This window comes from Fusarium fujikuroi, chromosome FFUJ_chr02, assembly GCF_900079805.1.
Source record: "Fusarium fujikuroi IMI 58289 draft genome, chromosome FFUJ_chr02".
Lineage (NCBI taxonomy): Eukaryota > Fungi > Ascomycota > Sordariomycetes > Hypocreales > Nectriaceae > Fusarium > Fusarium fujikuroi.
In genome coordinates this window covers 1,258,544-1,271,423 of record NC_036623.1, presented here as the reverse complement: position 1 = coordinate 1,271,423, position 12,880 = coordinate 1,258,544, and the positions used below count along the sequence as shown (strand labels likewise).

At 50.4% G+C, this 12,880-nt stretch overlaps 5 protein-coding genes; 3 read left to right on the top strand and 2 right to left on the bottom strand.

The window, feature by feature from the left end:
• Positions 1-714: 714 nt before the first annotated feature.
• FFUJ_04892 (related to UV-damaged DNA-binding protein) lies at positions 715-4,438 on the top strand (the record flags this gene model as incomplete). XM_023571768.1 has 4 exons in its annotated part: positions 715-809; positions 868-3,955; positions 4,005-4,285; positions 4,375-4,438. 4 exons carry the CDS (start codon positions 715-717, stop codon positions 4,436-4,438), a joined length of 3,528 nt encoding a protein of 1,175 aa, XP_023426017.1.
• Positions 4,439-4,833: 395 nt separating this feature from the next.
• Positions 4,834-5,772, top strand: FFUJ_04893 (probable ubiquinol-cytochrome-c reductase Rieske iron-sulfur protein; the record flags this gene model as incomplete). XM_023571767.1 has 4 exons in its annotated part: positions 4,834-5,119; positions 5,238-5,326; positions 5,383-5,533; positions 5,591-5,772. The coding sequence occupies 4 exons, from the start codon at positions 4,834-4,836 to the stop codon at positions 5,770-5,772; spliced, it is 708 nt and encodes a 235-aa protein (XP_023426016.1).
• A 756-nt stretch (positions 5,773-6,528) lies between these two features.
• Positions 6,529-8,402, bottom strand: FFUJ_04894 (probable tailless complex polypeptide 1 / chaperonin subunit alpha; the record flags this gene model as incomplete). XM_023571766.1 has 3 exons in its annotated part: positions 6,529-8,052; positions 8,110-8,195; positions 8,315-8,402. The coding sequence occupies 3 exons, from the start codon at positions 8,400-8,402 to the stop codon at positions 6,529-6,531; spliced, it is 1,698 nt and encodes a 565-aa protein (XP_023426015.1).
• A 672-nt stretch (positions 8,403-9,074) lies between these two features.
• Positions 9,075-10,794, top strand: FFUJ_04895 (probable proline-tRNA ligase; the record flags this gene model as incomplete). XM_023571765.1 has 2 exons in its annotated part: positions 9,075-9,496; positions 9,555-10,794. The coding sequence occupies 2 exons, from the start codon at positions 9,075-9,077 to the stop codon at positions 10,792-10,794; spliced, it is 1,662 nt and encodes a 553-aa protein (XP_023426014.1).
• A 261-nt stretch (positions 10,795-11,055) lies between these two features.
• Positions 11,056-12,192, bottom strand: FFUJ_04896 (uncharacterized protein; the record flags this gene model as incomplete). The annotated part of the gene is made up of 1 exon (XM_023571764.1): positions 11,056-12,192. One exon carries the CDS (start codon positions 12,190-12,192, stop codon positions 11,056-11,058), a length of 1,137 nt encoding a protein of 378 aa, XP_023426013.1.
• Positions 12,193-12,880: the final 688 nt, after the last annotated feature.

The window sequence follows — 12,880 nt, the reverse complement described above, 5'->3', positions numbered from 1 at the left end:
TGAGTATCAGATCATTTAAAAATTGGCAGATTCCTTGACTCCTTCCTCTAAACCTTGAACTCTTCATTGTTTAGGGTATGTTTATTTGGGCTGGCAAGTGGCTGGGTGCAGAAGGCGCGATGGAAGAGGGCAAGAATTGCTTCATCACTGACTGATCCTCAGGCTATACCGCAATACCTCAGGATGTGGTAAGTTCTTGAGTATGACTTTTATGATATAAACCATTTCTTCCAGATACAGATGCTAAGCTTATAACTGGAGAGCTGATATAGTGTTCCAAGGCAGCAAGAAAACTTTAGAGCTTGGATCAGGATGTCGAAAAAGATCAAGCTAAAGACCATTTAACTCTATACTTAACTTAACTTACTCAAATCTTTGTGTCATGGAGTTGGGATCAAGTTTCTTGCCTCCCCTCCCCTCCAGCTGCTTCTTACATGAGGGTGTGTAAGTGTTTATGCCCCCCACTAAATGGCATACATGCATCTCAAATCCATTTTAGGAGCCTACCTAGTAGCCTAGGAACTTAACGGACCCCACTGGACCACTGTAATCCGCACTAACTCCGGGGGCTAGTGACGCACCTGGTCCCGGAGACAAGCAGTTAGTTGCATCGGAGAGCTTTTGAACCTCGATAGTTCTCGTCGAGGGGCAAACACCGTTACCTTGCTTCTCCTCTACATCCAACGCTTGCGACCCCTTGACGAGGAAGACAATATGGCATATGTCGCACCTATCCATCGCGCTACAAGCATACGCCATGCCCTACGGGCGAATGTGCTCTCTCCTGATATAGATGACTTGGTCGTGGCGTAAGAGCTCCAACGCCTTCGATGACGCCTCGAGCAGATGCTGATTGAGGCTTCACAGGAAGGCGAACCGACTCGAAATATGGCGACTCACAGAAGAAGGCCTTGTGTGCCTACAGACGAAACTCATCCATGGATCAATAGCGATGCTGCAATGTTTACGACCCAAAGGTTCAGAGACTGATCTATTGTTTATCGGCACCGATAGGCTGCATTACTTCAACCTGGCGTGGAACCCGTTAACAAAGCAACTGGAGACCATCGAGCGCGTTATCGAAGACCTGGCAGAGCCATATATGCGACATTCGTCAAGTCAGAACAAATGTCTAGTTGATCCGACCGGACGATTCCTAGCCATGCACCTTTGGGAGGGAGTGCTGAATGTTTTTAAACTCCCCATACGCAAAGGCTCTACCAACAAACTGGAACGGCTCGACCAGGTCAGACTCACAGAACTCTTTATGAAAGCAAGCACTTTCATCCACAGCCGAACTGGTCACCCGACCATTGCCTTTTTGTACAAGACACAGCTAGAGCAGGAAGAAGCTCGATTGGTCATATATAGGTTGACTCACGATGACAAAGGAAACACTGTTTCCAAATTCGACCCCCATAAAGACAGAGAGCTCGACGTGGTCATTCCTGACCCATACGCCTCAATGCTCATTCCTGTTCCATTAGATGAGGAGAAGCGTTACCATGTCCGCAACACCGAAGGAGCAAAGGCACATTTAGGCGGCCTCTTAGTCGTTGGAGAAACTCTTCTAACTTACTTTGATGGCCTGACACACAGAAGTGTATCTTCGGTTCTTCAGGACCCGAGAATATTTGTGTCCTGGGCTGAGTACGACGGTACACACTACTTGCTGGCTGATGACTATGGACGACTGGATCTGTTGACGATTGACACAAACCTGGAAACCACCGGTGTTGTTGTGACCGGCATGACGCTCGAGCCTCTCAAGATCGGTCGCTCACCAGCCATCACATCCAGGGCGTCCAATCTGGTATATCTTGGGGATAACACCTTATTTGTGGCTTCACACCACGGCGACTCGCAGCTTTACCAGATCGACGTGGAAAGCGCCACTGTCACACCGATCCAGTCCTTCTCAAACAATGCGCCCATTCTTGATTTTTCTATCATGGATATGGGAAACCGAGATGGCGATACTCAAGCTGGCAATACCTTTTCGTCTGGCCAGTCAAGAATAGTGGCAGGCTGTGGTGCCTACCGCGATGGGAGCCTTCGAAGTATTCGAAGCGGTGTCGGTCTCGAAGATAGAGGTGTTCTAGACGAGCTAGAGGGGACCAGGGGCCTATTTACCCTTCGCTCATACGCGTCTGACCTGGTAGATACCCTGGTCGTTTCAGCGATCACCGAGACAAGAGTTCTCAGTTTCGACCGTGAGGGTGGAATTGAAGAGATGTACTCTTTCCAGGGCATGTCACTCGATACCGAAACCCTTTGGGCTTCAAATCTTCCCAACGGACAGTTGCTCCAGATCACTCCTCGCTCAGTTGTCTTACTCGATCCCGAAAGTGGCACGGTAACCAGTAAATGGGACGTTCCAAGCGGCAAGTCGATCACAAGAGCGTCAGCAAACAGCAAGTGGGCATTGCTTTCGGTTGATGGAACATCTCTTGTCTCATTGAATCTCTTACAGAACCTTGCTGTCAATGTTCAACAAAGCCAAAACAACTCAGGCTCGCAAGCTGATCAAATATCATGCATACATGCTGCCCGGGATCCACCAGATCTTGGTGTGGTCGGCTGGTGGTCTTCTGGACAAATCTCGTTGATAGATATGGCTTCCTTGAAGCCACTCCATGGAGAGTCCATGAGGCAAACTGAGGATAGTGCTACAGTCCCAAGAGACATTGCACTTGTCCAACTACACCCCCCTGAGATATCGGGACCTACACTTTTGGTCGCAATGGAAGACGGCAATGTGGTTACGTTCAATGTATCTACCAAGGGCTTCGCAGTCTCTGGTCGCAAAAGCGTGACTTTGGGTAGTAACCCAGCTCGACTACATATACTCCCGCAACAGGATGGTACGTCGAACGTCTTTGTGACGACTGAGCATGCCAGTCTCATCTATGGCGCCGAGGGACGGATCATATTCTCCGCCACAACCGCCGATGATGCCACATTTGTCGCACCATTTGACTCCCACGCCTTCCCAGATTCAGTGTTTCTGTCTACAGACCAGCATATTCGAATCTGCCATGTTGATAAGGAGAGACTCACACACGTCAAGGCTCTCCCTGTCAACGAGACTGTCAGACGGGTAGCCTACTCCCCCGGACTGAAAGCCTTTGGTCTAGGCTCCATCAAGAAGGAGTTAGTCGGCAACGAAGAGGTTGTGTCGAGTTCATTTAGGCTTGTCGATGAGATTATATTTAAGGAGCTTGGTTCACCTTTCCCATTGAATGCTTCAAGCAGTCTTGAGATTGTCGAATGTGTCATTCGTGCTGAGCTCCCCGATGTTGGCGGCAATCATGTCGAGAGATTTGTTGTTGGTACGAGCTTCATCAGTGATGGGGTGGAAGACCCAAACGGCACTGGCGGCCGGATCCTGGTCCTCGGAGTCGACTCAAATCGTCAGGTGTACCAGATTGTCTCTCACAATTTGAAAGGCCCTTGCCGATGTCTAGGCATTGTTGAAGATAACATTATTGCTGGACTGTCCAAGACAGTTGTGGCCTATAGTTTCTTGCAAGAGACAAGCAGTTCTGGCTCACTCCAGAAGCTCGCTGTTTATCGCCCAGCTGCCTTGCCTCTGGATCTCGACGTATCCGGCAACATGATCGGTGTGGTTGATTTGATGCAGTCGCTATCATTGGTTGAGTTCATCCCCGCACAGGATGGCAACAAGGCCAAGTTAGAAGAACGGGCACGTCACTTCGAGCCTCTATGGGCCACCTCGGTCTGTCATATTGAAGGGGAGAGGTGGCTGGAGGCTGACTCAAAGGGCAATCTCGTTGTCCTGCAACGAAACGTGGATGCTCCGACAGAGCAAGACCGAATGCGCCTGGAGATTACGAGCGAAATGAATATTGGCGAGCAGATCAACCGAATTCGAAAACTTAATGTCCCAATGGCGGAGAACGGAATCGTCCATCCACGAGCGTTCCTCGCTTCGGTAAGCACAAGCTGCATCAAAACATGAGACGTAATCTAATAAGAAATAGGCCGAGGGCTCGCTGTATCTTTATGGTGATATTGCTCCTCAGTACCAGGACCTGCTTATGACGCTCCAATCCAAGATGGAAGAGTACATTCATGTACCAGGAAGCGTCGAATTTAAGCTATGGCGTTCCTTCCGTAACGAGAACCGGGAGAGTGAAGGGCCTTTTCGATTTATAGACGGGGAGATGGTTGAGAGATTCTTGGATATGGATGAAGGGAAGCAAGAGCTGGTTTGCGAAGGCCTTGGACCAAGTATTGAGGATATGCGCAACTTGATTGAAGAGTTGAGGAGAATGCATTGAGATGGTTCTCATAGATTAATGAGTTATGTTGTTCTGACTCTCACTGGGGTTGTCTTTACATGGATGATAGTTGGTTGCTAGATGTTCAGGACGAATGGGTCAAAGATGATTGGCCAGAAGCCATGAGGTCATAGAGATGTTAATATGAGTCCATTGAGTCGTGACTGGTGTAAATGATGTACCCCGAGAGGCTGGGCCGAGGATATATCGAACTTGTTCTCTATTTGAAAGTATTTTTGCGTCACAATGAGCGATTCTCCATCTTTGTAGTCATTGTCAAGTTGAAAGCTGTCGAGGCAAGAAAGGAACCCAGATGCCCGGGATAGACCGGAAACCCCACCCGAAAGTGACCGGACCAATGATGAGGCTTCAATTTCCGAGCTCAACTAGATCTGGTAGCCTGAGGCCACAGTTTGCAGCCAAAACTTTCGGCAAAGCATCATCAGCCGATTACCACCAAGGAAAAGACCTCAAACCTTCCCTTCGACGCCCTCACCCTCGCAACCGCCACACCCCACGATCCCTCACGATGGCGACCCTCGCGACCGCTTCTCGTCTCTGCTTGCGCACGGCTGCAAAGCCCGCCGTCCCTGCTGTGCGCGCCCTCAGCACCACCGCCGTTCGAACCGACAGCGCGTCCGCCTCCGGATACTCCAGCCCTTTCAAGTTCCAGGGTGAGAGCAAGGGCGCTCAGATTCCCAACTTTGGAAAATATGTCTCCTCCGGCGGCGAGACAAAGAACAAGCTCTACTCGTACTTCATGGTCGGTGCCCTCGGTGCCGTCAGTGCTGCTGGAGCCAAGAGCACAGTTCAGGGTGGGTTGAAATCCGGTTCTAGGTCCGGTGTCTTGCCATTGGGTTGCAATCGGTGTTGTACCTTGTTGGCATGATGTCCGGGATGGTCAATTGATGGTTACTGACGATGGAATGACAGAGTTCCTGGTCAACATGTCTGCTTCCGCCGACGTTCTGGCCATGGCCAAGGTTGAGGTTGATCTGAGCTCTATCCCCGAGGGCAAGAACGTGAGTTGGGATATGGTCTAGCACAAACGAGGCAGCGTTGCTGAACGGTTCTCCAGGTTATCATCAAGTGGCGAGGCAAGCCCGTCTTCATCCGACACCGAACCCAGGACGAGATCGACCAGGCAAACAAGGTCAACATCTCTGCTCTTCGAGATCCCGAGGAGGACAGCGCCCGTGTCAAGAACCCTGAGTGGCTTATCATGTTGGGTACGTGACTTGGATCACTGGTACAACATATGAACCTCTATGCTAACAAATCCTTAGGTGTCTGCACCCACTTGGGTTGTGTCCCCATTGGTGAGGCCGGTGACTACGGCGGTTGGTTCTGCCCTTGCCACGGTTCTCACTACGATATCTCCGGCCGAATAAGGAAGGGTCCTGCCCCTCTCAACCTCGAGATTCCCGAGTACGATTTCCCCGAGGATGGCAAGCTGGTCGTCGGTTAAGCGGACCATGTAAGAGTACATCTTTTATAACGGAGAAACGAAGGAAAGGAGAGATGGGAGTGGGAGCGCATTAGACTGGCGGACGGACCACAACACACAACACTCGACGCATGCCCATACCGAGGCCCCTGGGTGGGCGCAAGTTTGCTGTTTCTTAGACGTGGCCTTTCTGTCCATTTGTATAAAAATAAAACGTCCTAGGAAAAATCTCAGTCAACAGGCTCGAAGAGGGGGGTTGAGGAGAAGACAAGAGCGGGAGAGTGAGTGCAAGATACATCTCGTGTACGAGGTGTTGTACTAATTGAATTTCATTGCCCTTGTTCTGAGGTGATATGATCATTTGAAGTGTGAGAGTATTACTTATATTCAACAACAGAATTGTATGTTTTGTAACGGGCATCTATTAACTTCAAAGTCGCGTACAGATCCGACGTTACTCGAATAGGCTCATCAGCCCTGTCAAATCGAGAATTATAGAACATGACTAACGTAACTTTATTAGTATATTCTAGCATACCACGGGTACAAAGTTGATAATGGATCAAGAATGGAGTTGCATAGTCAAAATAGAGTTTCCAACATACTTGACAAATCACTTTTATCTAGTTGAATCTACATACCAGTGCATTTATATGCACCCTGTACCATAACGAGGCCTGATATCACACAATATCATGAGTATAAAACATTCAGTCATGAACGGACACCCAAGCTTTTGATTCTATACCTGACAATCCGTACTCATTACATTTCATCTTAATGACCATGTCCATCATCCTCCCTCTGCTCAGGGTCCAACTTGATCAGGGTATCGATACGCATGATGCTGATGCAGGCTTCGACAGCACTCTTGAGTTGTCGGACCTTGCTGAGACTGGGCTCAAGCACACCCATCTTAATCTCGTCAACAACCTTGCCCTTGGCGAGGTCAAGGCCATAGTTCTTATAACCCTTCTTCTTGGCAATGGTCTTCTCATCCTCGCTACCGTCACCCTCAGCGATGCGCTGTGACAGAGCGTGCCTTGATCGAAGCTGGGCAGTGAGCTCTGCGGCGTCCTTGGCAGCGTTAACAGCCAGGGTCTTAGGAATAACAAGAAGAGACTGAGCAAACTCGCCAATGGCGAGTTGTTCCCGGGAGCCGACGGTACCGGCGAACTCCTCGAGGTAGATGTGGAGGGCGGTCTCGACGGCACCACCGCCGGGAACGATGCTGCCACTCTCGAGAGTTCGCTTAACAGCGCACAGTGAGTCGTGGACTGATCGCTCCATCTCGTCGAGGGTAAAGTCGTTAGGGCCACGGAGAATGCAAGAAGCAGATGAGTGAGCCTTGGTTCCCTTGACCAGAATGCACTCATCATCAGAGATGCGCTCCTGGACGACCTCCTCGGCGTAACCTAGATAAGAAGGTTCGAACTTCTCGTCACCATTAAGGTCAGAGAGTGTGCTGAGCATGGTGGCACCGGTTGCTCGGGCAATTCGTCGAAGATCCTCCTTCTTACATCTTCGCACACCCATGGCACCCTTCTCAACAAAAGTCTTAAGCACCAGATCGTCAATGCCCTTTGTTGTGAGAATGACGTTGGCGCCAGCCTTGAGGATCATCTCCACTCGGTCGAGGATCATGCCGGACTCACGGGCTCGGATCTGCTCAAGCTGTTGAGGGTCGTCAACAGTGATCTGAACACCAAGCTTCATGCGTTCCTTTTGCAAGTTCATGTCCAAAACAGCAATCTTGGCATCCTGGATCCGTGTAGGCATGGCTTGCGAGGCGACAGTGCAGTTCAAGGCGTATCCCTTTACCAGGACAGACTCGAGTGTGCTCTTTCCGTGAGCCTTGAGGATGTTGACAGCCTTGACGGGGTACTTTGTCTCGTTTCGGTTGTTTGTAGACTTGACAGCCTGCATGGCATCTACAACCATGTCGGCGAAGAAATCCGAGTCGGCTCCAATGATCTTGCTGGACATGGAGGTCTTGGCAATGCTAAGGAGGGATTCACGGCCAAGGTCGTCAACCTTGATGCTAACATTCTCGTTGAGGTACTTGATAGCCTCTCGCAGGGCAAGTCGGTATCCTGTAATGATAGTGGTAGGGTGTATCCGGTTCTTCATGAGTTCGTTTCCGCGACGTAGCAACTCGGCAGCGATGAGAACGACGGAAGTGGTACCGTCACCGACTTCCTTATCTTGTTGTTGCGCGAGGTCAACGAGAATCTTGCCGGCAGGGTGCTCGACGTCGAGGAGGCTGAGAATGGTGGCACCGTCGTTGGTAACAGTAACATCCTAGTATAAAGTGTGAGATATAGTCGAGCGCGGAGCGAGGAGGGCTAAGTTGCATACACCAATATCGTCCACCATCATCTTGTCGAGGCCGCTGGGACCGAAAGAACTCTTGACAACATTTGCGATTGCCTGTGTAGCGAGAACTGAAGGTCCATTAGCATGTTGTCCGTATTTGCAATCCAATATCAAAGGCTCATGTCTCCCCCCACTTCCCCTTAACATGTAGCAAAAGGCGGGACAAGAAAGATACAGACAGACATACCATTCTGGTCTCTAATATCAGAACCGGAGATCTTCTGGCCACCCAAGAAAAGGGTGCCGTTTCGGGGCTGCTCGAACATGGAGGCCATAGTTGCAGCTATTGGTAACGTTAACGGTAAAAGGCGGCTTCGTCAACGTGGGGATGGAGTCAGGAAATTCTACCAGCAGGCTACCATACGCAGACAGAACCTGAGCTGTGAAGCTCCAGTGCCCCTCGCTCAACTGGACTTTTTTGTCGGAGGCTGGCGTTATTCCGGCGCCGACTGAAATAGGTGCCAGCTGCCGCGCTGTGTGCTGGTTACAGGGCGTATATCGGATACCCACCCGAAGTCCAGGGCACTTGACAGAAGGTGCACGGACCCCAGAAACCCCAAAACTAACCCCTGCCGCGTTATCGGACTTCCCTGCAGCTGAGCGACCGCTGTTTCAATTGGCTGATAGGGCATTGGGCCTGAATTTTGAGCTAGATTTCCAGCGGTGCCGCCGTGAGAGTCGAGAGTCGAAGCCTGGGCGGGAAGGAGGGGCAACCGCACAGCACCAACTGCACCTCGACTGCGGGGCACAAAGTCACTCCGACGTTTACTTCGACTCACACCCCGAAGCCTTTCTTCTCCTTCTCCCCCCTCAACAGATAACGTCGCTTCTCTGCTTCTCGATTCTTTAAAGGCGCGCAAGCCACTGTTCGGTTGCCTTGAATCTACTATCATCCTCTATTACTTTTCTGTCAATTACCTTTCGACTAACACACGAATCTCACCAAAATGGAGGGCGCCGCCGAACAGTCCAAGAGCGCCTTGAAGAAGGCCGAGAAGCAGGCTCGTCTCGCCGCTGAGAAGGCTGCCAAGGCTGCTAAGCAAACCAACCTTCCCGTCGTCGGTGGAAAGAAGGCGGACGAGATCATTGGAATTACAGTGTCCAAGGCCGAGAACTTCCCCCAATGGTACCAGGAGGTCGTCCTCAAGGCCGAGATGGTCGAGTACTACACCGAGATTTCGGGTTTCTTCGTTCTCCGACCTCTTGCCATGCACATCTGGAACGAGATCCGAAAGTGGTTCCAGGCTCACATTGAGGAGATGGGAGTTGACGAGACCAACTTCCCTATGTTCCTGTCTTCCAAGTCGCTCGAGAAGGAGAAGGATCACGTCGAGGGCTTCGCCCCCGAGCTTGCCTGGGTCACCAAGGCGTAAGGATGCCCATACAAATCATGTTGCTTTTATGAACCTTAACTGACAACCCTCCAGTGGTGACAAGGACCTCGAGGTTCCTGTTGCAGTCCGTCCTACCTCCGAAGCCGTCATGTACCCCTACTATGCCAAGTGGATTCGCAGCCACCGAGATCTCCCCTTCCGCCTCAACCAATGGAACTCCGTCGTTCGCTGGGAGGCTAAGCAAACAACTCCTTTCCTACGAACCCGTGAGTTCCTCTGGCAGGAGGGCCACACTGCTCACTTGACTGAGGAGCTTGCTGGTGCTGAGGTGCTCGAGATTCTTGAGCTTTACGCTGGTGTTTACGAGAAGCTTCTGGCTGTTCCCGTTGTTCGAGGCCGAAAGACCGAGAACGAGAAGTTTGCCGGTGGTTATTACACCACCACTGTCGAGGGCTACATTCCTTCCAACGGCCGTGGTATCCAGGGCGCCACCTCTCACGCCCTTGGTCAGAACTTCAGTAAGATGTTCGACATCACTGTTGAGGACCCTGCCAACAAGGGCTCTCACATTCACGTCTGGCAGAACTCTTGGGGTCTCTCAACCCGTGTCATTGGTGTCATGGTCATGATTCACGGTGACGATAAGGGCCTGGTTCTTCCTCCCCGCGTTGCCAAGACTCAGGTTGTCATCGTCCCTGTCGGCATCACCAAGAAGACTACCCCTGAAGAGCGACAGAAGCACGAGGAGCAGGTTGAGGACATCCGAGCCAACCTGAAGAAGGCTGGTGTTCGTGTCACCTCTGATTGGCGAGAGGGCTACACTCCTGCATGGAAGTTCAACGACTGGGAGCTCAAGGGTGTTCCTCTGCGTATCGAGTTCGGTCCCAAGGATGCTGCCAAGGGCGTTGTCAGCACTGCGCGACGTGACACCGGTGAGAAGGGAGAAATTGCCATCACCGATGTCGCTACCAAGATCCCCGAGCTTCTCGAGACCATCCAGGCCGACATGTACAGCAAGGCCGAGAAGTCTTTCCGAGAGCACCGACTCACTATCACCAAGTGGGAGGATGTTCTTCCCGCTCTTGACAACAAGAACGTTGTGCTCATCCCTTTCTGCGGTGCCCCCAAGTGTGAGGACCGCATCAAGGAGCTCACCACTCGTGAGGACCAGCCTGACGTCCCCGAGAACCAGAAGCTTGCCACTATGGGTATGAAGAGTCTGTGTGTTCCCTTTGAGCAGCCCGAGGGTATTGTTCCCGGCGAGACCAAGTGTCTCAGCCCTGAGTGCCAGGGTAACGCCGACAAGTGGACCATGTTCGGACGAAGCTATTAAGGAGTTGAATGAAATTTTATAGTCAGGGAGCGGGAAGGCGTTGACCTGGCATGTTTATGATACACCAGTGTGATTGTTTATGACTTGATGTGAATGTGATTATATCATGAAAATGGGATGGGGCTGGTCACGGAATCAAAACAGTTAGAAAAGAAGATAGATCGTAGCGATGATATTTATCAACATCTCGTTGGTCTAAATACTGCTTTCTATCGAGTTACTACTTGCTTTTGTGCTGGTCGAGCCGGGATATATCAGTATTTAACACCAGGCAAACCTCTCGTTAGCAATCCAGTCAACTTCCTGGTCAGAACCATTGAACCAGTTTAGACTAGCAATGTTGCTGTTTTCTCGGACGATGAACTTGGCTCCGAGGGATTGGATGCCTTCTGTGACCCTTCGCACCCGATTCTCGGGATTCCAAACTTCAACCTTTGAGCATTTCCATTCCTTGGCCTCCTTCTGGACGAAACTTGCAATGGCTTGGATGCCTTTGGTAAGTGTCTCATCTGAGATACTCTCATCTTCTATAACTAGGCGCAATACACGAACGACATTCTTCTCAGGTTGGTCAAGCATGCCGTAGAAGCTGCAAGTCCAGAGAGCCCAGATCCTTGAGCTGGGGGTGTCAGGTGGAGTGTATAGGGCACCGTGGACAGTTGGTGTGCGAGAGAAGATGTGTTTGCACATAAAGTTCTCCCGATGAATATGCCATTTGATAGTGGTGATATCAGGGACGACTGAAGCGCTGACTTGAGAGGATTTTGAGATCCTGTCTCGAAGAAGTTGCTCATCTCGAGCTGCCAGGTCCGGAATATCGTCGAGAGCAATAGGCTTCAGGGATGAATCAGTAGTTGGCTCGGTCTCAGTAACAGGAAACTCGAGATATGTGCTCTTGAAAGGCTCCCATCCCACAGTCTGGTAGAACTTGGGTCCGACATCTGACCAAAGGACGGAGAAATCAGCAGCGCCTTCATTCTTCTGCTGCCTGCTTTTCAGCTCATCCGCAATGAGGGACAGCATCTTTCTGGCATATCCCTTTCCTCGATATTCAGGAAAAGTGAAGACGCTGGCCACACCGTGAGCAGCTCCATCTCTTGCTTTTCCATCTTTGGTTCGAACAAAGGCCCTTTTGTTGTAGGTCTCGCAAGATGAAAGGAGGGGTCTTTCGCCAGGCTTTTTATCTCCATCGGTGAGGATCCAGCTTGTTACGCCACCATCCCGAGCTAGAGGAGCCTCGAGATTATCGTATTCTCTGGCGATGTAGTCCTCCATGGACAAGGCGGCTCCCCAATGGGGTTGAGTGCCCTTCCATACGAGCTCCCGTTCAGAGGAGGTGGGGTTTGTAAGTATAAGAGATGGGGATGTGACGGGAGGAAGGGCTTCAGTTGACGCCATTGTGAGCTATTGCTGTGTTTATAGGTAAGAGATATTATTGTATTCGACTTTTTTCTGTAAATTTATAAACTGGAACAATGTCTCATCTCAAGGCATCTTATACCTCTTGAACGGGAGAGGATATTCAGATCTACGCCCTTCTGGAGGCGGCCCCGCATCGGCGGTGGAGCTGGAGCTGGACATTTACCCTGAACACGCCGGATGAGTCTTATATTCCACGTTGCCAAGTATTCGTGACTCGAGTAATATCATTCGATTTCGTAAAATCATGTAATTTGGTTTCTTGTGAGAAGCTGCACTAGTCTCTTAATCTATGCAAGTCTAGAAATTTCGTCTTTTGGCTTCTGAAATATCATATGCTCCGATGATCGTGGAAAGGGGATTTCTGTCCAACAATCAGGTACAGGAATTGAAGTGACAAAGTATGAGTGCCTTTCCCTGATCTAGTTGAACCATTGGATATCATGACAACTTGTAAGCCATGAGAAGATTGGTGCAAACGAGTTGTTGACTGTTGGCCTAGGGGAAAATCCTGCACACTACGTTTCTTGGGTTAAGTTAATTGAGAGATCGGCAGTAGTGGTTTCAATAGGTTTGAATATGAGGGAAACCAATATCATAAACGGAGATAATTATATAATATCAATGCTAACCTGGAAGTTTTATTAATGAAGGGAGCTCTACCTAG